The sequence below is a fragment of the Cervus elaphus genome, chromosome 28 (genome assembly GCF_910594005.1).
Source record: "Cervus elaphus chromosome 28, mCerEla1.1, whole genome shotgun sequence".
NCBI lineage: Eukaryota > Metazoa > Chordata > Mammalia > Artiodactyla > Cervidae > Cervus > Cervus elaphus.
The window spans coordinates 44,513,351-44,539,857 of record NC_057842.1 but is presented as its reverse complement, the minus strand read 5'-3'; the positions used below and the strand labels follow the sequence as shown (position 1 = coordinate 44,539,857).

Sequence of the window (26,507 nt, the reverse complement as noted above, 5' to 3'; positions counted from 1 at the left end):
ATCAGTTCAGTTCAGTCACTCAGAGGTGCCCGACTCTTTGCGACCCCATGAACTGCAGCACGCCAGGTCTCCCTGTCCATCACCAACTCCTGGAGTTTACCCAAAATCATGTCCATTGAGTTGGTGATGCCATCCGACCATCTCATCCTCTGTCGTCCCCTTCTCCTCCTGCCCTCAATCTTTCCCAGCATCAGGGTCTTTTCCAATGAGTCAGCTCTTTGCATCAGGTGGCCAAAGTATTGGAGTTTCAGTTTCAACATCAGTCCTTCCAATGAACACCCAGGACTGATCTCCTTTAGGATGGACTGTTGGATCTCCTTGCAGTCCAAGGGACTCTCAAGAGTCTTCTCCAACACCACAGTTCAAAAGCATCAATTTTCCGGCACTCAGCTTTCTTCACAGTCCAACTCTCACATCCATACATGACCACTGGAAAAACCACAGCCTTGACCAGACCTTTGTTGACAAAGTAATGTCTCTGCTTTTTAATACGCTGTCTAGGTTGGTCGTAACTTTCCTTCCAAGGAGTAAGTGTCTTTTAATTTCATGGCTGCAGTCACCATCTGCAGTGATTTTGGAGCCCAGAAAAATAAAGTCAGCCACTGTTTCCACTGTTTCCCCATCTATTTGCCATGAGGTGATGGGACCGGATGTCATGATCTTAGTTTTCTGAATGTTGAGCTTTAAGCCAACTTTTTCACTCTTCTCTTTCACTTTCATCAGGAGGAGCTCTTTAGTTCTTCTTCACTTTCTGCCATAAGGGTGGTGTCATTTGCATATCTGAGATTATTGATATTCCTCCTGGCAGTCTTGATTCCTGCTTGTGCTTCCTCCAGCTCAGCGTTTCTCATGATGTACTCTGCATATAAGTTAAATAAGCAGGGTGACAAAATATAGCCTTGATGTACTCCTTTTCCTATTTGGAACCAGTTTGTTGTTCCATGTCCAGTTCTAACTGTTGCTTCCTGACCTGCATATAGGTTTCTCAAGAGGTAGGTCAGGTGCTCTGGTATTCCCATCTCTTTCAGAATTTTCCACAGTTTATTGTGATCCACAAAGCCAAAGGCTTTGGCATAGTCAATAAAGCAGAAATAGATGTCTTTCTGGAACTCTCTTGCTTTTTCGATGATCCAGTGGATGTTAGCAATTTGATCTTTGGTTCCTCTGCCTTTTCTAAAGCCAGCTTGAACATCTGGAAGTTCACAGTTCACATATTGCTGAAGCCTGGCTTGGGGAATTTTAAGCATTACTTTACTAGCATGTGAGATGAGTATTTTCAAAATAAGATTTTTAGAATTTATCCAATTTCTGTGTAACATCTATAGCCTGCCGCTACTCACTGCATACTACTCAGGCGTTTTAATCCACCTGCTGCTGTTGTTTAGTCGTTATGTCTCACTCTTTGCGACCCCTGGACTTTAGCCCACCAGGCTCCTCTGTCTATGGGATTTTCCAGGCAATACTGGAGCGGGTTGCCATTTCCTTCTCCAGGGGATTTTCCGGACCCAGGGATCGAACCCACGTCTCCTGTGGCTCCTGCACTGCAGGTGAATTCTTTACCACTGAGCCACTGGGGAAGCCCAGTTGTGCAAAACAGGCATTATCAGTTGGTTCTTCAAAATGTTCAAAAAAGATACTGTTGTCTTCCTGCCTTTAGACTCAGTTAACTATTCTTAAACTCATTCCCTTCTGACATACTAGACAGCCCCACCTATCTATGCAATAAGGAAATTATGTTTCTTACTTAATTCTTAAGCTTTTCTAACAGCTTTGCATGGGATTCTTTTTACAGGCTTAATCATGGGAAAGCCACCTTTTACCAAGCACTTTCTTTTTACAGTCAGTCTTAATTATGGTAAAACCACCCTTACCAAGTACTTTCTGATATATAATCTTACTTAATTCCCAGACACCTAAATGGATTTCCATCAATTTTTACTTTTACCACCAGGCTGAAAGCAACTAGCATGTTTTGAATGACAACGTATCATTGAGAAGAAATATGAAATATCTGCTCTAAAACCCTTCATTTCATAATTAAGAATAATGTAGCTTAAACTCACACAGTTAGTTAGTGATTGTACACAATTGAGACCAGAAAGCTAAGCCTTCTAGATATCTAAGGAATTGCAGGAAGAAGGTATAATTCACAGGAAAAGAATCCACAGTCATATAGAACCAAGTCAGAAATTACTATATTCCTAGAATTAAGCAAAACAGTGGGTTAGGATAAGGTCAGAATATACATAATACACCTTCACTAATGGCCAAAGGGAGCACAATTGCTTTGGGGTCACAATGACCAAAAGTCATGCTGAAGTGCAAGCTTCCTGGGGCAATTTGAGAGAAAGAAACCCAAGAAGCCAGTGAGGATAAAGAAGAAAAATAATCTACCCTACAACTTAGCCACTAAGGAAGGTGCAGTGCAGTCAAAAGATTAGAGTTTTGATCCATCAATAGATAAATGAATAAACAAAATTTGGTATATCCATAAACTTATTTGGTATATCCATAAACTTATTTCTACAGAATATTACTACTCATTTATAAAAAAACAAATTGATACATGCTACAACATGGATGAACCTTGAAAACTGCTCAGTGAAGTAAGACAGACAGAAAAAGACAAATATTGTATAATTCCACTTATACAAGGTACTCAGAATGGACAAATTCATAGAGACAGAAAGGGGAGTAGAGTTTACCAGACATGAAGAGAATGGGAGTGAAGAGTTATTGTTTAATAAGTACAGAGTTTCTGTTGGAATTATGAAAAAATTCTAGAAGTGGATAGTCGTGATGACTGTACACCAATGTGATTATACTTAGCATCAGTGAAGTATATGCATTAAAATGGTTAAAATAGTAAATTTTATGTTATATATATTTTACCACAATGGAAAAAAATGGAAGAAAAAATTAGAATTTTGGAGGTATGAGGCATTTTTGGTTTTCTAGGCTACTCACTAACTTATCACCTTGTTAGTTAAGAGTTATTTCCCCTAAAAACATTTCTTGAAAAAAACAGTAAACTCAAACATTTTCATCAACAGGTACATATTTTGACAAATAAATAGGAATTATAGGCAGCTCCAGAAAACAGTCCTGGCAGTAAAACCAATCCTGACTGCTCTTATTCAATGGTTATTTAATCATCCTAAACTTATTTCTACAAGACATCCATTGTCATTTTTTAAAAAATCTCATTTACCAGGGGAGGGACCAAGAACTCCCTTAATCAGGATGCCACAGGGATGGAAGACCTCTGAGACTATATAACTGAACCAGCTCAGCAAACCATTGATTTTAGCCTCTCTTGCTCTTAACTGAACAGTGTCCTACCTCACTGTGCCTGGGGTCACATCTCAAAAGCTTAAAGAAGCCAGAAGCCAGGCAAGAAATGTAAATTAATGAAGCATGGGCATGAATTTGGGGAGAAGCAAGAAGATGAAGAAAGCTACAGCAGCCTGGAGTGTTTCTCTCATACTTACAGAGCACTGTCAATTGCTGCCAAGTGGTAATGCTAGCCCACTTTTCCCATACTTTCTGAACTTTTAAAAGAGGCTGCAAATTCAGATTTTTCAACTTACTCTTAAAGCTAAGCCAAACAGATCTGAGGACCCCAAGTAGCCTACAGACCCCAAATCTGTGCTTTTTGCTCCAAGCATATCCTTCTCCAAACCATGAAGGAAAATGGCAGGAAACAATACTTTCTAGTTATGCCATATCTCATTTTGCATAAGGACTTCAATTCCCTGGAAGCAAGGCAGCAAGCAACATTCAAGGAACATAAAGAAACCAAAGAAGTGAACCAAAAAGAAAATTTACATACTTAATACATGAAAAGTAAAAACCTGGCACTTCAAATAATCATTCAACTTTCACAATGTCAGGAACTGAGATGAGGGCTATGCTAAGTGGAGAACACTGGAAGAAAATATTAAGCAGCTAGAATAAAAGTTTTAAAACTCTTTAAAGCCACTATAAATTACACAATAGGAAATATGATCCCAGTGATTTACAATAAACCTGTCCCCTATGGCACAACATGAAATATCTGCTGTATCATTTTTGATCCCACTATCTTGAATTCTACCTGATTTTTACAACTGTGGTTGATATGACAAATACAGAACTGCAAGTGTATGTGCAACTTCCCAGATTTCATGTGAAAAATTCTGTTTTGTGAATTTTTTTTTTGAAACTACCTCCTACTTGAGAAAGATAAAGGAAGGGAGAAATGCAACTGGAAAGGGGGAAAATACTTTGGGGAAAAAAGCTGCTTTCTTGCAGTTTGACAGATACAGGAGCCAAGAATAGTGGAGAAATAAAAGCTAATTTCTTGTTTGTTTTTGTTTTTATTTTTTAATTAATTTATTTTAATTGGAGGCTAGTTACTTTACAAATAAGACTAGCTACTACCTTCCAAAGGTAATCCCTTCTCTGGCCAAGATGAGTCAGAATTCTTCCTTAAACTTTATCCAGTTAATTTATCCACAAATTGTACCATTTCCTTCTACTAAAAACAAAATACATAGTAGGATCCAGTAGCATTACATGCTTCTATGCTAGGTACCATGCTAAGCATATCGCATGAATCATTTAATCCTCACAATAATATGAAATAGGTTCCTTTTTTTCATCTCTGATCAAAGTAAACATAGTCCCTACCGTCATGAGGCTTCTTTTCTAATGGGAGAGACAGACATTAAACAATGCCAACAAGGAATGTACAACTCCATTTATCACCAGAGTTAAAAGGAGTTGGTAACGCACCACTAATTCATGGAAAAGGCAAATCTAATCTTATCCAAGAAGGCATCTCCGTGGAAGTTAACGTACTGTTGAGATCAAAGGCTAAATATGTTTCATCTAGGCAAGGTCTCCTGGCAGGGGTAAGAGCATGAGAAAACGCTCTGTGGTGGAAGGAAACACAATGAGTTTGAGGTAGAGTATAAAGGCCAATGTAGCCAAAGCAAAAAGACCAAGGGAAAGCATGCTGTGTGGTTAGGGCAGAAGAAAGGCGCCACCCAGGGCCCTGCTACTTACAAGTCTCCATCTTCAGAGGAACAGAAACCACTAAAGTTATTAGAAAAAGAGGCAGAGAGCATGATTCAATTTGTGGGTATCTTTATGCATTTTTAAATAAAAGAAAAAAATATCTACAGAAAAGAAAAATATCTACTCTCTTAGCAACTTTAAAATACACAATACAGCTTACACACAATACACAATAAAATACACAATACAGATTGTTAACTCATCATGCTATATGTTAATCCCCAGGACTTATTTATCTTATAACTAGAAGTCTGTACCTTTTGATCACCTTCAAGTATTCTGCCCACCTCCCACCTCTCACAAGCTACAAGGCGGCTTCCCTCATAGCTCAGTTGGTAAAGAATCTGCCTGCAATGCAGGAGACGCAGGTTCGATTCCTGGGTTGGGAAGATCCCCGGGAGAAGGAAATGGCAACCCACTCCAGTATTCTTGCCTGGAGAATCCCACAGACAGAGGAGCCTCGAGGGCTATAGTCCACGGGGTCGCAAAAGTTGGACACAACTTAGCGACTAAACTACTATCACCTCTCACAACCACCAATCTAGTCTCTGTAATCTGTAAGTCCTTCTTCGTTTATATTCCACACACAAGTGATATTACACATTTGTCTCTCACTGTCTGAGAACATACAGTATGTGCCTTTCTCTGATTTATTTCACTAAGCAAATGCCCTCAAGATTCATACACAAAGGCAAGACTTCCTTCTTCTTTATGGCTGAATATTTCAGTGTCTGTGTGTATGTGTACCAGACTTTCTGTATCCATTCATCTGCTGATGAATGAACACAGATTGTTCCCATATCTTGGCTATTGTAAAGATAGCTGCAATGAACAGGGGGCTGCAGATTTTTTTTTTTTTTTTGACATAGTGATTTTATTCCCTTTAGAGAAATACTTGGAAGTGAAATTGGTGGGTAATATGGTATTCTATTTTCAATTTCTTTGAGTACTCTCCATACGGTTTTCCATAGTGGCTGCACCAGTTTACATCCCCACCAACAGTGCAAAAGTCTCACCAATATTCTCACCAACACGCATGTCTTATCTTTTTGATACAAGACATTCTAATAGGTATGAGATGATGTTTTATTGTTATTTTGACTTGCTTTTCTCTGATGGTTAGTAATGGTAAATACTTTTTCATGTACCTGTTGGCCACTGGCATATCTTCTTTGGAAATGTCTATCAGATCCTTTGCCTACTTTTTAATTGGGTTGTTTTTTCCATTGAGTTGTAGGTGTTCTAAACATATTTTAGATATTAATTTCTTATCAAATATATATTTTGCAAATATTTTCTTCTATTTAGTAGGTTGCCTTTTCATTTTGTTGATGACCTCCTTTGCTGTTCAGAAGCTTTTTAGTTTGATGTAGTCTCACTTGTGTTTTTTTGTTTGTTTGTTTGTTTTGCCTGTTTTTGGTGTCAAAAAATAATAATAATCATTGCCAAGACCTATGCCAAGGAATTTATCCCCTATTTTCTTCTAGGAATTTTATGGTTTCAGATTTTATATTCAAGTCTTTAATCCATTCTGAGTTGATATTTTGTGTATGTTAAGATAATGGTCCACGTTTCACTGTTCTGTATGCAGCCATCCATCTTTCCCAACCTCATTTATAAAAGAAACTTTAATCCCATTGTATATTCTTGGCATCTTCCCCCATTGTATATTCTTGGCTCCTCTATTATAAGTTAATTGACCCTGTATATATGGTTTTATTTCTAGGGTCTTTACTTTGTTCCATTCATTTATGTGCTTGTTTTTAGGTCAGTGCCATGGTGTGTTGATTACTACAGCTTTGTAATTTAGTTTAGAAATCAAGAAGTGATAGCCCCAGACTGGTTATTCTTTCTCAAGATTGCTTGACTATGTGGGGGTCTTTTAAGGTTCCATATGAACTTTAGGATTGTTTATTCTATTTCCATGAAAACTGTCATTGGAATTTTAATAGGGGTTGACATGAATCTTGCATTTCTCTTCTGACTTTACTCATGGACTTTGGTCATGTGGATTTTTTTAAAGGCAAATAAATCAACACTTTGAGTTTAGGATTTTGAGTCATAATTTTAGAAAAGTTTTATAACTCTAAAGTTTTAATTAAATTCTCCCATCATTTCACATTTTATGTTTAAATCTCTGACCAATCTGGAGTTTATCCAAATATATAATGTCAAGTATTGACCTAACACATTCTCTTTCCAGATGGCTACACAGTTATACCACTACCAGTTATTAGAGTTCACCCTTACTCCCACTCAAGTAAGATACTGCTTTTACCATATCCTAAGTTACTGTATTTTCTAATTTATTCCTGAATTTTCAATTCTGCTCTATTAGTCTGTCAATTCATGCACCAGTATTACATTGCTCTAACTGAAACTTCATAGTATGTCCTAATATCTAGAAGGGCTAATCCCCTTTTCATTGCTCTTCTTCTTCAATGTTATTCAGCGTTCAGTATGCACTTTATGATTAGTGTTTCAAGTATTTTCATTGAAACCACTTTAATTTGTAAATTAGCATGGGAGAATCGGCTTCCCTGGTGGCTCAGATGGAAAAGAATCTGCCTGCAATGCAGGGGACCAGGGTTCAATCCCTGGGTCAGGGAGATCCCCCGGAGGAGGAAATGGTAACCCATTCCAGTATTCTTGCTTAGAGAATTCCACCAGCCAGAATCCATGGGGTTGGCAAAGAGTCAGATACGACTGAGTGACTAACACATACACACGGGAGAATCAGTGCTTTATGATGTTCAAATCTCCTATTTGAGAACATGGTATGTTTATGCTGACATCTACTTTTGAGTTTTTCAGGAATATGGGGAGTAGATTGGAAGGAGGCCAGGTGGATGGATTAGACTAATGCAGTTTGTAGTAACTGAAGTATACAGAAGGGATAAACTGGAGAGAGAATAGGGTGGTTAAGAGGGAATAGTAACATTTAATCACCCGGAAAAGCCGGCCAGGGGGGGGGGGGGAGAAGTGGTAGAAAGAATAAAATCAAGTAAAGAATGTTTTTCAAGAAAAAAAACTTGTCAACAATTAGGACAGAAACATTTTTAAATAAATTCATTAGATTAACTGATACAGAAGTCTTTAGTCATCTTACTAAAGTCTATTTTGGGGAGACTTAGAAGGCTGGAAGCCACAGTGGGACTTCTATTCCATTATGGCCAAATATAACAATTTTGTTCTAATTTGATCCTAAAAGGGTCTTCCTGAAGTCAAAATGCACTAAATTTGAAATATAACTCTACGTAATTATTCCTAAAATGGAGTTCAAACACAGTCTTACAAGAGGGCTGTGGAATAACTCATGCACAGAATGCATGGGTCCAGAAAACACTGCCAACAGAAAGAAGTATCAGGAAACAGAGTAGAAAGTAACAGCTGTAGAGCAAAGGGGATGGCAAACAGGAAGCAAATTTTCTCCAAACCAAACTAAGCTATAACTTTACAGGGCGATTTGGCTTGGAGTTAGGCCCTGCTAACATTCTTAAGCACAGCTGAAGATTCAGATAAAATAGGTGACTCCTTAAATAAGACGCAACGAACAAGCCCCAACTACTCAGAAATACTTGCTTCTGCATCTTTTCAAGATTCCACTCTCTCCCTCCCTCAACTTCATCCCTAAATCCCAATTGTGCTTTCTCTTTTGGTTAGTCCTAATAGAAGCATACAGACTTCCCTGGTAGGAAAGTAAGGATACTGGCAGGAAAGTTAGGGTAAGAACTATTCTTAATTCTTTCCCAATATTCAGACAGTGGAGGAGGGCATGGCAAACAACTTCAGTATTCTTGCCTTGAGAATCCCATGAACACTGTTGTTTTTGTTTAGTCGCTCAATCGTGTCCGACTCTGCAACCTCATAGACTGAACACGCCAGGCTTCCCTGACCTTCACTATCTCCTGTTGTTTGCTCAGACTCATACCCACTGAGTTAAAGATGCCATTCAACTACCTCATCCTGTCACCCCTTCTCCTCCTGCCCTCAATCTTTCCCAGCATCAGGGTCTTTCAAATGAGTCAGCTCTTTGCATCAGGTGGCCAAAGGATTGGAGTATCAGCTTCAGCATCAGTCCTTCCAGTGAATATTCAAGGTTGATTTCCTTTAGGATTGACTGGTTTGATCTCCTTGCAGTCCCAGGGGCTCTCAAGAGTCTTTTCCAGCACCACAGTTCGAAAGCATTCAGTCTTCTTTATAGTCCAAATCTCACTTCCATACATGACTACTGGAAAAACCATAGCTTTGACTATATGGACCTTTGTCAGCAAAGTGATGTCTCTACTTTTTAATATGTTGTCTAGGTTTGTCATAACTTTTCTTCCAGGGAGCAAGTGTCTTTTAATTTCATGGCTGCAGTCACCATCCACAATGATTTTGGAGACCAAGAAAATAAAGCCTGCCACTGTTTCCAATGTTTCACCATCCATTTGCCATGAAATGATGGGACTGGATGCCACGATCTTAGTTTTTTGAATGTTGAGTTTTAAGTAAGCTTTTTCACTCTCCTCTTTCACTTTTTCTATTACAGCTTTATTTCAAGCATTTTCAGTTAGATACCGCTTTATATATTTTTACTCACAAGAGATAGCAAAAGAATCCTTTCTTAAGTATCGGTAGATAAAATATATGACTCATTCAGATGTTTGCACTCTGAAGCGTACTTTGCCAGGTATGAGTTCAGGTAAGAGAATGAAACTGTGCTGCAGCAAAATCCTGGCTGATGATCAAGACCTGGATAGTTTTCATATTTGTTTAAAAAAAAAATTTACATCACAGACAAAAGACGTGAGGCCATAACAGAGCCAACATTATTCTTTCTCAATGGAGCAGTCTGATTCCAGAGAATGGGCTTTCCAAGCTGAATTGAAAGTGTGTGGTCCCGAAGATGAATTCTTTCCAGTCCAAGGAGCTGCCTGTGGTTGAGGCAACACACAATGATGAAGCGAGTTGAGTGGAAAGTGTTAACTGAACTACAGAGATGGTCACTGATAAAACAAGTTCCTAGAGGTCCCTGGGGCCCACACAGAGGTGAAGGGCAGTCAGAACTATCAATACAAAAGAAAAATGTGCTCACTGAACTGCACACATAGAGCTTCTAGTAGGGTTAACAGTTCTTGACGTGGGTTCCTGGTTGTAGTTTACAATATCTGCCTTCACCCCTCTCTGTGACTGTTCTATTTCTGCTTTGTTTAACTTGATTCCAAGGATTTCAGCAGCAACTTTCTGAAAACACAGGAAGACAGAGTCTCCTGTCTTTGCTGAGACAAAGTGGCTACTAAAACCATTTTCCAGGCAAAATCTTAAGTGGTTTTCAGGTTTTACTGTTCCCATATGCTCCAAATCAATTTTATTGCCCACCAAGGCAACCAGGGGCTGAGTTTCTGACTCCTCACTCACTTTCTTCACCACAGAATACCAATCTTCTAAATTCTCAAAGCTTTGATAATTTGTAACATCATATACCAAGAGGACTCCCTGTGCTCCATAGATACATTTATCCAACATCTTGCCTCCTATTGTCTGCCCTCCTATGTCCCAGACTTGAAGAGTAACATTCAAGCTTCCTGGCAATGTTATTCTTCTGAAAAAGAAATCCAATCCTATAGTTTGTTTGTACTGTTTCCCAAAAGTTTCTTGAGCAAAACAGGTAGCTAAGGAGGTCTTCCCGGAGGTGCCGTCCCCCAGCACGACGCTTTTCAGTTGCCGGTCCAGGCTCTCCTCCTCAGAGTCCGACATGGTGTCCCAGGAAAGAGGCCCGCCTCCCCTCCCTCCCACCGACCCCACCCCCGAGAAATAGAAGGAGGAAGGGAAAGAGGGATCTCTGGGGGCGGGGGAGAGGAGGAAGGCCGGCAGCGGGGACAGGACTCCCCCCCACCCCCCCGCCCTGGTGTCTCAGAGGCCGCTGGAGGTATCCGGGGAGACTCACTCACCGGACGCCATCTTGCCCGCCGCCACGCCCCTTCCTCTTTCACTTTCATCAAGAGGCTCTTTAGTTCCTCTTTGCTTTCTGCCATTAGGGTGGTGTCATCTGCATATCTGAGGTTGTTGATATTTCTCCTGGCAATCTTGATTCCAGCTTGTGCTTCATTCAGCATAGTATTTCACATGATGTACTCTGAATATAGGGCTTTCCTTGTGGCTCAGCTGGTAAAGAATCTGCCTGCAATGTGGGAGACCTGGGTTTGATCCCTCGGTTGGGAAGATCCCCTGGAGAAGAGAACAGCTACCCACTCCAGTATTTTAGCCTGGAGACTTCCATGCACTGTACAGTCCATGGGGTCGCAAAGAGCTGGACACGACTGAGTAACTTTCACTTTCACCCTGCATATAAGTTAAATAAGCAAGGTGATGATAAACAGCCTGGATGTACTCCTTTCCCAATTTGGAACCAGTCTATTGTTCCATATCCAGTTCTAACTGTTGCTTCTTAACCTGCATACAGATTTCTCAGGAGGCAGGTAAGGTGGTCTGCTTTCCCATCTTTTTAAGAATTTGCCAGTTTGTTGTGATCCACACAGTCAAAGGCTTTAGTGTGGTCAATGAAACAAAAGTAGATGTTTTTCTGGAATTTCCTTGTTTTTTCTATGATCCAACGGATGTTGGCAATTTGATCTCTGGTTCCTCTGCCTTTTCTAAATCCAGTTTGTACACCTGGAAGTTCTGGGTTCACATACTGTTGAAGCCTAGCTTAAAGGATCTTAAGCACTACCTTGCTAGCATATGAAGTGAACACAATTGTGCAGCAGTTTGAACCTTCTTTGGCCTTACCCTTCTTTGAGATTGGAATGAAAACTGACCTTTTCCAGTCCTGTGGCCACTGCTGAGCTTTCCAAATTTGCTGGCATAACAAATACAGCACTTTAACAGCATTATCTTTAAGGATTTTAAATAGCTTGGCTGGAATTCCATCACCTCCACTAGCTTTGTTCATAATAATGCTTCCTACGACACAAATTTGGACCAAGAATGGAAACAAAAAGATCACAGCACTAACATGCAGGAGTTCCAGATCCCCTCACCATATACCAGCTCCATGATATAGGCACATTAACTGTGTTATACCAAAAAGCACTGATGAGATCTCTTCTAGGTATAAGATCCTTGTTCATTAAAAGAGGATACTCTCAAATAAGGATTATTATTTTCTTTGGATGCTAAAGATACCAAACAGGATCAATAGATTCAACTAAAATCATTAAGGCAGAAGTAGAAAAGAAGGAAAAAAGGGTATCTGAAATTTAAAAAGGCAATTAACTACTCTCTATTGGAACTACATCAAGGAGGCTGATTATAATTTTCTTCAGATTGTTCTACACTGTATTGTACCCCCACACTCTAGTCCACTCCAACGTTCACCCTAACATGGTGGTATTCAAATATATTTGGGTCAACTAAGGAAATGTAATGCTTCTCAATTATTCTGTGGAACTAATAATAAACTTCTAAATTATTCTGGGAACTAGTGTCATTGGCTGTTCATCCTGCCATCAGCCTTAAGTGGTAGAATTTAAGAAGGTACTGCATCAGAGAAATGCATTCACTTGGTAAAATCTACTGTCTAATACCAATTTCCTACATAAGGCTGTCTTGAAAGAAACAGGAGCTGTTTCAGTTTAATCTGTATATCTCTTTTTTGAAACTAGTGGGCAGGAATAGAGGATATTAAAGGATGCGATGACTATTCTAAGGGACACAGTTTTTATTTCTTTGTAGAATTAGAACTGCTAGTTTTTACCAGGGCAGCAAGGAATAAATCACATATTAGTATATTATGGTGACAGTTTATTCTATTTACTGTTACTGGGGGGAATGCATTCTATCCCTATAGTAAAGTGACACAGTTCCCTCCCAGGCATGTGCCTAAACCTTATTTCAAGAAAAAGAATTTGTAAGCACAGGATTCCACCAACTTACAGCAGGCTGAGTGGGGGTACATGAGCCATGATACGGGAAACAAACAGGAAAGAAACTGGGCATAGGCATTTGACGGTAATAAATATAATAGCAATCTAGAAGATGAACGGTTCATGTTGTTTATGATTACAGACTGATTATCCCTCTAAGTGCAAAGGCTATCCAATAAGTCATATCCGGGTTGATTTGTTAGCAAGGTACTTTCACCAGATAATAAATTAGAATGTAATTAAAGTGCATTCTGTCTGTTTATCATGGACTAAGATAGCTCACTATAATTCTCAATTATATGCTTGAAAACACAACATGACAGGCATGGTGAGTAAACCTTTCAGAGAAGGGCAATAAACATCTTAGGAATGCACTAAAAATGCTAGATTCTTCTCTAGTCCTTTTAAAATTTTGTCTCCAATTTTGATAAATTATGTGAATGGAACCAAATTAACTTGCTACTTGCTTTCATACGGTAAGTCATATAGTAAGCTTGGACTCATAAGTCTCCAAACTTCTTAGCTTGCTGGCAATTCACTGAGGGCAGTGACTAAATCATGAAAGAAGTCAAAGAAAATAATATGCAATATTTAGCACAAACCTCTCTGCTAGATAGAAAAACTTAAGCACAGAAAAATCACAAAGGAAACAACATATATGAACATCTAAAATTTTAAAATGTGTTTAAAAAAGCATTTGTAGAACAGAAGAAAATAAATCCACTGTATAAAAACCTCAAAAGTATTAATAATAAGAAACTCAGACCATAAGAAAGAAATGAACAAGACATACAATGAGAAACTAATAAACAGAAACATAAAAAATAATTTCAAGCAAATTAAATTTAAACCAGGGCAACATTTTTCTATATATCTAATTAATAAACAGTCCTTTTTAAAAATTATAATGACCAATATTGGCAAAAATACAGCAACACTTGTACTCTCACGTTGTTGTTCAGTTATGTTGTTAAGTCATGTCCAACTCTTTGCGACCCCATGGACTGCAGCACACCAGGCTTCCCTGTCCTTCACTATCTCCTGGAGTTGGCTCAAACTCATGTTCATCAAGCCAATGATGCCATCCAACCATCTCCCTTCTCCTCCTGCCTTCAGTCCTTCCCAGCATCAGGATCTTTTCCAGTGAGTCAGCTCTCATACATTGTGATTATTTCTTGTAATAAGTTGATTAGAACTCTTTAAAAATACAATTAGGCATTTTGAATTTGGCGGTATAAAAATGTTTATGTTTTAGTTCTGTATTCCCACATCATGGAATCTAATAAACAAAAATATTTATCACATCTTCATCTATATCAGTAATAAAAACCTGAAACAACAAAAATCTGACAATAAAGATACAATGTAAAATATGATATAATCATAGATGGACTATTGTGTGGCCATTTTAAGTGATGATTATGATAAACTAAGGAGAAAAGGCTAGAAAACTGTATGTAAGGTGATCACATTTAAATTAAACATATGCATATTAAAGACTAGGAAGGAAAACACCAAAGTGATAATCATGTTAAGCTGGTATGATACACTGAATAACTGCCCCTCCCCCTAATACCACCATCCAAAGATGTCCCAGTCCTAATGCCTATAACCTGTGACTGCTGGCAACAAGAACTCTGCAGATGTGATTAAGGATTTTGAGATGAGGAGATTGTCCTGGATTATCTGGATAGGCCCAACATAATCACAAGAGTCCTTATAAGAGGCAGTCAGAAGAGTTGACTCTGAAAAGGAGATAGCACAACAGAGGCACAGGTTGGAATGATGGACCACAACCACAGCTGAAGAAAATGGGCAGTCTCTAGAAGTTGGAAAAGATAAGGAATGGAATCACCCTAGTCTCCAGAAGGAATTCAGTTCTGCTGACACCTTGATTTTATCCCCATGAGATTCATTTCTGACTTCTGACCTTCAAAAAGTCAGATAATAAACTTGTGTTGTTTTAAGCCACTAAATTTGTGGTAATCTGTTGCAACAACAGAAAACTAATAGATGGTAAGGTTGCCCTATCTAAACTTTCTGCAATGTTCAAATTACTTCTACTGATGCATTCTAATACACAAATTTAGCTAAAATTAAGATTCTAGGTGAAAAACTTACTCTGCTGCAGTGGTTCTCAACTCTGGGTGCCTATCAGTATAGGCACACCTCAGAGATATTGCAGATTCAGTTCCAAACCATCACAATAAAGTGAATATTGCAATAAAGCAAGTCACACAAATTTCTTGGCTTCTCAGTGTATATAAAAGTTATGTTAAAGTTATGTTTACACTATACTTAGTCTATTAGGTGTGTAACAGCATAAGGTGTAAACAACAATGTACATACCATAATTAAGTAACACTTTACTGCTAGAAAATGCTAACCATCACCTGATCCTTTAGCAAGTCATAATCTTTTTGTAATAGCAACATCAGAGCTCACTGATCACAGATCACCATAAAAATAATAAATAATGAAAAAGTTTGAAATACTGCAAGAATTATCAAAATGTGACACACAGATGCAAAGTGAACAAACATTATTGGAAAAGTGGTGCTGAGAAGACCTGCTCAACACAGGGTTTCCATAAACCTTCAATTTGTGATATCTGGAAAGTACAATAAAGCAAAGAACAACAAAACGAGTATGCCTATATCAAGTAATCAGCTTTAAGAAAAAAAAAGAATATGAATGCCATGCTTTCTTCCCATTCCCAGAGATTCTGATTTAACTTTTTTAGGCTCAAACATCAGTACTTTTTAAAAGCCCTACAAACCACTGTGCAGCCAGGGTTGAGAATCACTGTTCTTATATATCCACTCATGACTGACAAGTTTCCCTAACCCAAAACAGGAATGTTTACCTATCTAAAACTACATTTTTCAAGAATTCTGAAAATGAAAATACATAATGACAACTTGTCTTAAATTTAAGACTATGAGCTGTGTCTAGTTGAACTGATACTGTCAAAGAAAAAGAAAAAATAAAGTCACTTCCTCTTCTTCCTCAGTGGTTTTCATTTGTGGACTTCAAAGGGCTAATATCTCTTTAGAGATACTGCACTCCAAGAAAAAGTTTCTTATTAGCTATTACCTCGAGGCCTCATATTTAAATAAGAGCAATCCTTAAGAAAAATTGTTCTTCCCTCACTTTTCTATTAACAACTGATTTTATTATTATATTACTAAAACGATGTAAGATATTTAGTCTTTGATTTTTTGTGAAATGTTTTAAAAATAATACAGACTATCCAAGTCTGTAAATTCCACTTAGTGTATTCTTTAAAACTGTATTTCCCCTCAATTTTCCAAGTAGCAAGCTTATACATTAAAAAATAAGATAAAACACACATACTTTAGTATGTTTGTGAGCAAATGTATAACTTAGGAGTTTTAAAATTTGAGACTGAAGGACTTCCCTGGTGGCGCAGTGGATAGGAATTTGCCTGCCAACGCAGGGGACACAGGTTGATCCCTCGTCCAGGATTCCATATACCAGTGAGCAACTCAGCCCATGTGCCACAACTACGAAGCTTGTGAGCTGCAATACCAAGCACATGTGCTGCAACTACTGAAGGCCACATGCCTAGAGCCTGTGCTCCACAACAAGCCCATGCACTGCAAAGAAGAGGAGCCCCCACTCGCCACAACTAGAGAGTGCCCACGTAAGGCAACAAAGACTAAAACAATTAAATAAAATCCGAGATCAACATCCTCAGCTAGAGAAATCACTGGCAAAGTCTTACGCATCTCTTGGTCAACTCGTAGCAGCAATATCCGTATATGAGAAACATCATTATCAACCAAGCATGTCAAAGGTTGATCTCCATAGCAACTGCAACTCTGCCACATGTAGCGTAGAAGGCAGCAGAGTTAACACCACATGCACACAAAGTGTTGGTATTATGTAGTCCAGACTGTGGTTGCTGTAGAAACCTAAAACCAAGTCCCTGACTACAGTAGATAAAATGAAATCAACAATAGAAAGGTCCTTGAGTACTTAGCCATATACTACTTTGCTTTCAAGCAGGATAATGCCGTTCTAAACACTACATAATAGTCTTGAATTGATATCATTAAAGGAAAATCTTCTAAAAAAATAATATTAAATGATACCATATATCTGTTTAACATTAGGATCATCTATATTTCCTAAAAAATTCTCCTTCCTACCCTGGGCTCAACTGAATGTTCAAAACCTCACCCCAACAGAGCACTATCACCTCACCTCCCCCTGCCCTCAGTCAGGCTCAGTCCCACACACTGGCAACAGGAGGTACCAGGTTTTGCTGCCGCCACCATAACCACAACAAGCTTGAGGCTTCCCAGGTGGTGCTAGTGGTAAAGAATCTGCCTGTCAATGCAGAAGACACAAGAGACTTGGGTTCAATCCCTGGGTCAGGAAGATCCCCTGGAGTAGGAAACAGCAACTCACTCCAGTATTCTTGCCTGGAAAAATTCCATGGACAGAAAAGCCTGGCAGGCTACAGTCCATGGGGTCACAAAGAGCTAGTCATGACTGAGTGACTGCGCACAGACAGACAAGCTTATTTGAAAACAAATTTACAAAAAAGAAAAGCAGGAAAAATCACTCTAGCTGATGTAAAGTCTTACTACATGGTCACCGTAATCAACACAGTGTGGCACTGGTAAAGGAAGAGAAACATAGATCAATGGAACAGAAATGGATCAATGCAAATGCACCAACTGATTTTTTATAAAGATGCAAAATCATTTCAATGGAGGAAGGAGAATCTTTTCAACAAGTCATCTTTGAATAACCAGACATCCATAGACAAAAATGAACCTTGACTTAAAGCTTAAGCTATATACAAAAGCATGTGCAAAATGGAATCACAAATTTAAACATAAAAAATGAAACTACAAAGCTTTTAGAAGAAAACACAGAAGACTATCTTTTGCACCCAGGGCTAGGAAAAGTGTTCTTAAACATCACATCAAAAACTTGATCCATAAAAGAAAAGAGAATCAATAACTGAACTTTATATTAAAATTAAAAAATTTTACTTTGTGAAAAGACCCCATTAACAAGATAAAAAGATGAGCCACAGATTGGGAGAAAGTATTTGCAAATCAAAAATCCAAAGGATTTTGTATCCATAGCGTATAAAGGGCTCTCCAAACTCAACAAGAAAACAATGTGAGCTTCCCTGGTGGTTCAGTGGTAAAGAATCTGCCTGCCAATACAGGAGACACAGGTTGCATCCACGGTCCAGAAGTTCCCACATACCATGGAGCACCTGAGCTCATGTGCCACAACCATCGAGCCTGTGCCCTAGAGCTCAGGAACCACAACTATTGAGCCCGACGCGCCGTCAAGCACGTGCTTCGAAAGAAAAGCCACTGCAGTGAGATTTCATTCGCACTGCAGTGAAGAGGAGCCCTCGCTCACTGCAACTAGAGAAAAGCTCTCACAGCAACAAAGACGTGGACAGCCAAAAATAAATAAATAAAACTATTTTTCAAAAAAAGTCAAAAGGAAACGATCTATTTGAATACGGGCAAAAAGACCTGAAGAGACACTTTACACAAGATATTAAGATGGCAAATTAGCACATGAGAAAATGTTCAAAATCATCAGTCATTCACTTCAGTTCAGTTGCTCAGTTATGTCCGACTTTCTGCAACCCCATGGACTACAGCACGCCAGGCCTCCCTGTCCATCACCAACTCCAGGAGCTTGCTCAAACTCATGTTCATCAAGTTGGTGATGCCATCCAACCATCTCATCCTCTTTGTCCCCTTCTCCTTCTGCCTTCAATCTTTCCCAGAATCAAGGTCTTTTCCAATAAGTCAGTTCTTCACATCCGATGGCCAAAGTATTGGAGTTTCAGCTTCAGCATCAGTCCTTCCAATGAATATTCAGGATTGATTTCCTTTAGGATGGACTGGCTTGATCTCCCTGCAGTCCAAAGGACTCTCAAGAGTCTTTAACACCACAGTTCAAAAGCATCAATTCTTGAATGCTCAGCTTTCTTTGTAGTCCAACTCTCACATCCATACATGACCACTGGAAAAACCATAGCCTTGACTAGATGAACCTTTGTTGACAAAGTAAATAATGTCTCTGCTTTTTAATATGCTGTCTAGGTTGGTCATCATTTTCCTTCCAAGGAGTAAACGTCTTTTAATTTCATGGCTGCAATCACCATCTGCAGTGATTTTGGAGCCCCAAAAAATAAAGTCAGCCACTGTTTCCATTGTTTCCCCATCTATTTGCCATGAAGTGATGGGACTGGATGCTGTGATCTTAGTTTTCTGAATGTTGAGCTTTAAGCCAACTTTTTTAGTCTCCTCTTTCACTTTCATCAAGAGGACCTTTAGTTCTTCACTTTCTGCCAGAAGGGTGGTGTCATCTGCTATACTGTCTCATTTTATATAAAAATGAAAAGATTTTAAAATCAAGCAACACATACTAAAGAAGGTTCTTTCAACTAGAGATTTTTATATAAGGCTGAAACCTACTTGATGTTTTTAGTGTCACAGAAGAAATAAAACCATCCTGCCCAGTACAGCAACATTTGCTTTTTCGTTATGATTCCGCCAGGTTCCTGGAAAGATGTCCTTCACTTCTCTTCCAAAAACAGACAAAACTTGACCAGATTTGCTTTAGAAAACAGTCCATGCAACCCAAAGACTGTTTATGCCCATTCCCCATGAAGTTGGTAATCTCTACATCTCTACTTATATCTAATTGTAAATGGCAATGAGTACAGATTTAGATATTTTTAAATAGATATTAAAACATACTGATAAGTGTACTCTATAATATAGCAAAGGAAAGGAAGGGAAAAGGGAAAAGAGACTACAATGACAATAATGATAATAACATCTTCCTTAACATGATCTTGAAAAATACAGAAGCACTTTAGTACTAAGGACAAGAAAGAAGGAAGATACCAAGAAAGTTTTTTTCCTCTTTGCTTTGGTAATTTGTATCAGGCTCAGAATATCTGAAAGCTTATTTGATGTTATGTAGTTACCAAGACTTATTGTCTTAATATGTTGAAGGCTAAGGTTTATCTAGTAGAAACACATGGCTCCTTTGAGCAAGTTCTTTCCCTCATGCTTAGACCTGCTTGAAGGTTTAAGCTTAAAAATAAAATATCGCTGCTTTCATAGCGAGTATCTCAGAGGGCATCACTCTCTCTATGCCCTTCCAGCATTTAAAAAACTTGTTTGCTTTTATTTTACAGGCCTGAATTAAGGGGACTTAAAATATGTCAAAGTCATCAAGTTTTTCCCTGGCTCATTAAGTTAAAATTCTCCCACATAGTTAACTGCTGATTTTTATTCAAAATTACCATGATAATAACTCTCTCTTCCTGACTTTCACACTTTAAACCTCATTCATATGTTTACGTCTAGTTTCCTCAAGGACACCGATTCCTTGAGTACGTATAGGAAGCTCTTTTACTATGTTTTAACACACAGTAGATGGTCAATAAATATTGGTTGGAATCATAGCTATGCCTTTCAAGTTCACTACTTAACTGATACTAATTTTTTTTTCAAGTCTTAGCTATTATTCCTCCTTCCTTCCCTCTGCTTTATTTATAGGGACAGAACTACAAAGCAGAGGCTGAAGACAGGGACTTGGAAGGGCACTGTTTTCTCCTTGCAGCAAAACTTGTTTAAACATTGTAAAAGAGAATAAAACTAAACTTATACTTTTGGCAAATGTCTTTGAAAGTAAAACAACCATCATTTAACAAATAAGCTACCTTTGTTGAGGAAGAGTCTGAGGGAAAAGCTGAGGGAATAACCCTTGTCCACTAATGGATTTTAAAGGATTACTTTTTTTTACTTTTCTCTAAAAGCATATGAACTCCATCAGTGTCGGCCCGCAGTGCTCCCAAACTCTGCACTCATGACTTGTGGGAGCCTTCATGAATTCAAATATACTTTTACCAATCATATGACTTCTATCTATTCAAGAGAATTACTCTGTGCCAGAAAAGTTTTATGATCAGGGCCCATTCTTTTAGAAATATCTATACTGCCTAAATAACTCCAGGTGTTTTGCTTTGGTTTTTGGTTAAGGGTGGAGGCAGGAGGGCAGAAATCAAAATGAGGATCCTCCCAATTAGAAATGTTTGCCATTCCATCCTAAATGAGCTCTTTCTTATATTTCTGGCTCAAAGTCCCAGAATTTAAACTTATGACACTCATACATGTAATGTCAAAACATGAGGATTTAGATATAGGATTGCTACTTTATTTTAAAAAATTGTTTGTGGACAGCATACATCTAAATTATTTTTACAAATCACAATAATATGAAACAGAGATTGCTCCCTGCATTTGTAATTAATTTGCCAACAGTATGAAGAAGCATTCTTTGGAGGCAGCCGTTTTCCAGAGGAGCAAATTATGGAATGACAAATTCCGTATTTTTTGCAGAATTTGTGTACCTGCTGATTATAATCTGTTCTCAAATTCTGTCTAAACCTATAGTCTTAAAGCTAGGATATTTTCATACTATATATTAAATATAGTAAAAATTGTCTGAGACATTCTGAATATCACTAGACTCATAAGGAATTTAATTTTGCTTTTTCTGTCTTCAAGAAGGTATGTGCCAATCCCATGGAAGATTTCAAAATAAAAGGATGCAATAGTCTCTCATGGTAACTCATTCCTAAAAAATGTCATAGCTAGGAAAAAGTTTCTCTACCTAATTGTAATCAAATTCTGCTACAATTCAAGTGCATTATTTTTCCTTCTCTGTCTTCAGGCAGAGTTGATCACTATCTTCAACCATGATATTCTGTGCTATGAAGAATAATATGTAAGATAAACACCCATGATCTAATTAAATTAATGAGTAAGGCAAAAAGGTCAGAAAAAGGCCTCTGGTTAGGAAAGGTTCCCTGTGTCAAATATATGCCAAGCAATATGAATATAAAGACAAAACAATCTCTTTCAAAAAGTTCAGTCTTAGAAATACTTATACCTAAATCAGAGGTTCAAAATAAAGGAGCCAGATAGGCCAATTAATCTATGAAGTGGCCAGTTGTAGCTAGAGAATCTTGAATGGTAAACTGGAGGACATAGGCCCAATCTTTTTTTTTTTTTTTTCCAGTTTTATTGAGGAATAGTTGACAAATATAACTGTATATATTAAAGTGTACATGCCCAGTCTAAGGCAGCCACCACTTGACACCAGCAGACTAAGACAATGGAAAATGCAAGCTCAATAGTGTCATAGCTTCCAATTTTTTGAAGAGATTGAAAGGTAGAGGATGAGCAAAACATTTAACTTGGAGAAATCAGAGAACGCGTAGCAAAAGAGCTAACACTTGAGTCCCCAAGGTGAAGCAACGCTTAACCAGGTACAAATGTAGATGGTTTCTCTTCTATGGCTACTGCCTAGGGTGGAAAGAGAGGAGTGCCAGAAGTGACTAGAGAAGGAAGGGATGTTTTGCCATGCACAGGTCAAACTGTATCCTATAGAACACAGGAAGCCACTAAGGAGTCTCTGACCCCACATCATAGAAGGGGAGAATCTATCAATATGTAGGAAGCTTTACCAAAATGCTACCCAGTGAGAGGTCAACATTTGATAGGCATTTTTAGAACTAGGCACCTTGCTCATAATCCATAAAGCTAGAGTGGGCACCGCCATATCTAAAAACTTGTCTTAGACCTCTAACTGCTGTGATGTCTAAGTGTTCATATGACTCCAGTAGCAGCAATGAATGCTTAAACAGATAGCAGCCAATTTACCCATGGAAAAGAGTATAAGTTAAGTCGCTTAGTCGTGTCTGACTCTTTGCGACCCCGTGGACTGTAGCCCACCAGGCTTCTCTGTCCATGGGATTCTCTAGGCAAGAATACTGGAGTGAGTTGCCATTTCCTTCTCCAGGGGATCTTCCCAACCCAGGGATCGAACCCAGGTCTTCCGCATTGCAGGCAGACGCTTTAACCTCTGAGCCACCAGGGAAGCCCAGAAAAGAGTATATACTAAACCCCAAAAGAAAGTTTTGTGATATCTACCATCCCCAGACGTTTCTCCTTTATTCTTGGCAAGAGTTTTTAAAAAAAGAGAAAGAGAGATACCTTACTCATTGCTAAAATGACCTAGATGGATAAGGAAGCTGTGGTACATATACACCATGGAATATTACTCAGCCATTAAAAAGAATTCATTTGAATCAGTTCTAATGAGATGGATGAAACTGGAGCCCATTATACAGAGTGAAGTAAGCCAGAAAGATAAAGAACATTACAGCATACTAACACACATATATGGAATTTAGAAAGATGGTAATAACCCTATATGCAAAACAGAAAAAGAGACACAGAAGTACAGAACAGACTTTTGAACGCTGTGGGAGAAGGTGAGCGTGGGATGTTTCGAAAGAACAGCATGTATATTATCTATGGTGAAACAGATCACCAGCCCAGGTGGGATGCATGAGACAAGTGCTCGGGCCTGGTGCACTGGGAAGACCCAGAGGAATCGGGTGGAGAGGGAGGTGGGAGGGGGGATCGGGATGGGGAATACGTGTAACTCTATGGCTGATTCATATCAATGTATGACAAAACCCACTGAAATGTTGTGAAGTAATTAGCCTCCAACTAATAAAAAAAATAAATAAATAAAATAAATAAATAAAATAAAATGACCTAGATTAACAAAACATCTTGACATACATTGTTCTCTCCCTGCTAAGAGATCCCTTGGCTCCTTATTTTCTACTTTGTCTGGTTTATAACACACTCACAGCAGCCAATTGTATTCCTACCTTGAACTCCTTTCTTTATACTAAACCATTTCAAATTCTAAAATCTAATTCAGGGCCACAGGTTAACCAGTACCCCTACTTTCTTCATCCTCCTAACCCATTAGTTATCTACCTAACCACTGGTTGATCCTATTTTACTTGCAATTCATTAGTGAAAACATAATCAACTCTAACCCAAAATTAATCTGTATTTTGCTTCAGAAAGGATATTTGTTTTTGCCAGGGACATTTCCTATTCTCCACTTAGAAACAGGGAAAGAAATTATGTTGTCCCTTAGGCCTTTCATTCAAGCCTCACAACAGGATAGGTATTATCATTACTCCACAAGACAGGCATTATTATTCTCATTTTCAAGGATGAGAAAACTGAAGCTCTGAGTAGTCAACCTGTCCAACAGCAGCTAGTAGATGACATAAGCCATGTCTGAACAGGTCAATCTGCTTCCAAAACTATGCTCCTTCCACTATATTAAACAGCTTCAACTGCTGTTTCTAGTAACAGTCATAATACTCCACTTCCACCTTATATTTGTACAGTGCAGCATACCTTTCAAATCATTTTCATCTGAAGTATCTCTCTGGGTTCCTAAAACTATCCTTCAAGTAAACATAGGCAATGGTGGGTGGGGGGAGACTAATCTAAAATCACAGATAAAAAAATTATTGGGCACAAATAATAGCTAATAACAGCAGCGACGTTTATAAGAGCATTTGAGCTAAACATTTTACAGTGCTGTCTGCTGTAATCCTCATTACAATCTTGTGAATAATAATAATGTCATCTCTTTTACAGATGAGGTAACAAGACTCAAAATATTCTGCAGTTCACACAGCTAGGAGATGGCAGTATTGGAATTCAAATTTGGGTATTGGTTAGCTCACAAGCCCATGCTCTTCTCTAAACCTCAGCCGGTACTGCCTCCCTCACCGCAGTGCTCCTTACAAAATATTATGCTCTCACTGTAATTAGGTTAAACAAAAATTATTTGAAATTCCAAGTTAAAATTAAAATCCATATGCATTCCCCAACCCACCACTAAATGAAAGTGGAACAAGCAGCAAACAGGTGGCAAGACAGTATCAACCAGGAATTTAAAAGAAATTCTTCACTGGAAAACTGACACATAGATAATCAGAAATTCAATAACGTTTCAAGAAAAATTAAACTATCAAGCTCCCAGGACTACCCTTTTATGGGGCAAGAGACATTACCCTGACCATTTAACAAACAAATATATTATTCTAACAAACATTCAGTATCAAGAAATTTTTTTTTTTTAACATAGCCTATGAAACAGTAAAAGTCATCAAAGATGGAAAAGCTCCATCTCAGTTTTTCCTTAAGTTGCCCAGGTACATCCATAAGTATTTTTAAAGTTAGGTTAAAATGCTGGGGCCAGGACCACTAATCTCTAGATGTTTATTTCTGGGGCTCTTTTCTACGTACTCATAAAATCATACCAGGCACACTTTATTGTCATATAGTCACGCTTGTTTTTCATCAGGGATACTATGGAATAATAAGCACATGGAAAAATAAATAATACTTAAAAAATAATATAACTACATGCTGTTCTTTTGAAATGTTTTTAATAAAAGCTTTATTAGTATTAGTCCTATGAAACTAAATGACATTCTTTTAAATATACAGTAATATAAAAGAAACAGCCTAAAGTTACAAAGAAATGTTGATGAAGATTTGTGAAGCCTCTATTATTGAGGATAGAATAAATTTCATTTATTTGGTGATATTTAACCATTTAAGATATAGAAAGTACCTGTCACAAAACCCTGTAATTATTAAACACTATAAAGAATATGCTTATGCAAATTATCAATGCTTGAAACATTCAAAACACACTGCTAAGTTTTTAGAATATGACATAATATTCACTAGAAGTATCTGCAGCCTCACAATTCTGGAAATAAAACCAAATCAGTTTGCTTAAAAAAAAAAATCTCTGGAGCAAACGAAATAAACTTCCAAGGAGATTCCAAGAGAATGGTAATTTTTAAAGCTATTTTTAAATATTTGTTAAAATGAAGTTTCAGTGCACAAAAATAGAAAAAAATGAAAGGCTTTGAGAAGACACTGGTGAGTCACAGGAAGAAAAGCAAATCCAGCTGCACTCCATAAACCAAAGATTTGTATCTAGAATTTCAAATAAGGATTAAATCAGAAACAACTATCTGAATGGTTAACATCTAGTATCCATTTTTAAAACCTACTCTAGGGTAGTTGTTCCTGGGGAAAACATTCATTAAGCTCTTAAAACCACAAACAGAGATAAATAAATTTTGGTAATGAAAAAACCTCTCAGGTGTGTAAAACATGTACACACACGCGCGCACACACACACAAGAAAATTCTGAATCCTATAAAAGAATCAATGACAATTATAGAATACATATTGATGAAAAGCATTTGGTGATGCAGTAATGAGAAACATGAGAAGAGAGATGTGGATATCTGAATCCTAATTCATTAAAATTCAACCACAAAGAATTAAGTATTATAGCACTTTAGAACCTACAACCAACTTTATTAACTGGGCCCAGAATTAAGAACACAGGCTAGTCAGTATTCCTCAACCTTGAGCAATATTTGGAGTATTTTTAAAGGGTAAAAATTCAGCCATCCAGTATGCTTTAAGTGATTTTTATTAAAATGCTCTTTAAAAGTATATTAATATGAAAATTATAAACACTGTAAGGATATGGTTCTTAAACAACTAAAATTACAAATTGGTACTAAGTTACTA

The 26,507-nt window shown here is 37.9% G+C and overlaps 2 protein-coding genes across 8 annotated transcripts in view; both read right to left on the bottom strand.

The window, feature by feature from the left end:
* The window catches only part of PDSS2 (decaprenyl diphosphate synthase subunit 2), a 273,201-nt gene that overhangs the window by 227,623 nt on the left and 19,071 nt on the right, over window positions 1-26,507 (bottom strand). The gene's annotated exons all lie outside the window — the stretch shown is intronic.
* Window positions 9,527-11,009, bottom strand: LOC122685195 (ras-related protein Rab-28-like). Its single transcript, XM_043889774.1, has one exon. It carries the CDS (start codon window positions 10,801-10,803, stop codon window positions 10,138-10,140), a length of 666 nt encoding a protein of 221 aa, XP_043745709.1. The 5' UTR covers window positions 10,804-11,009; the 3' UTR covers window positions 9,527-10,137.

Excerpts from the sequence above, each read along its gene's own strand:
- LOC122685195 (XM_043889774.1), bottom strand. The coding sequence starts at position 10,803 with ATGTCGGACTCTGAGGAGGAGAGCCTGGACCGGCAACTGAAAAGCGTC.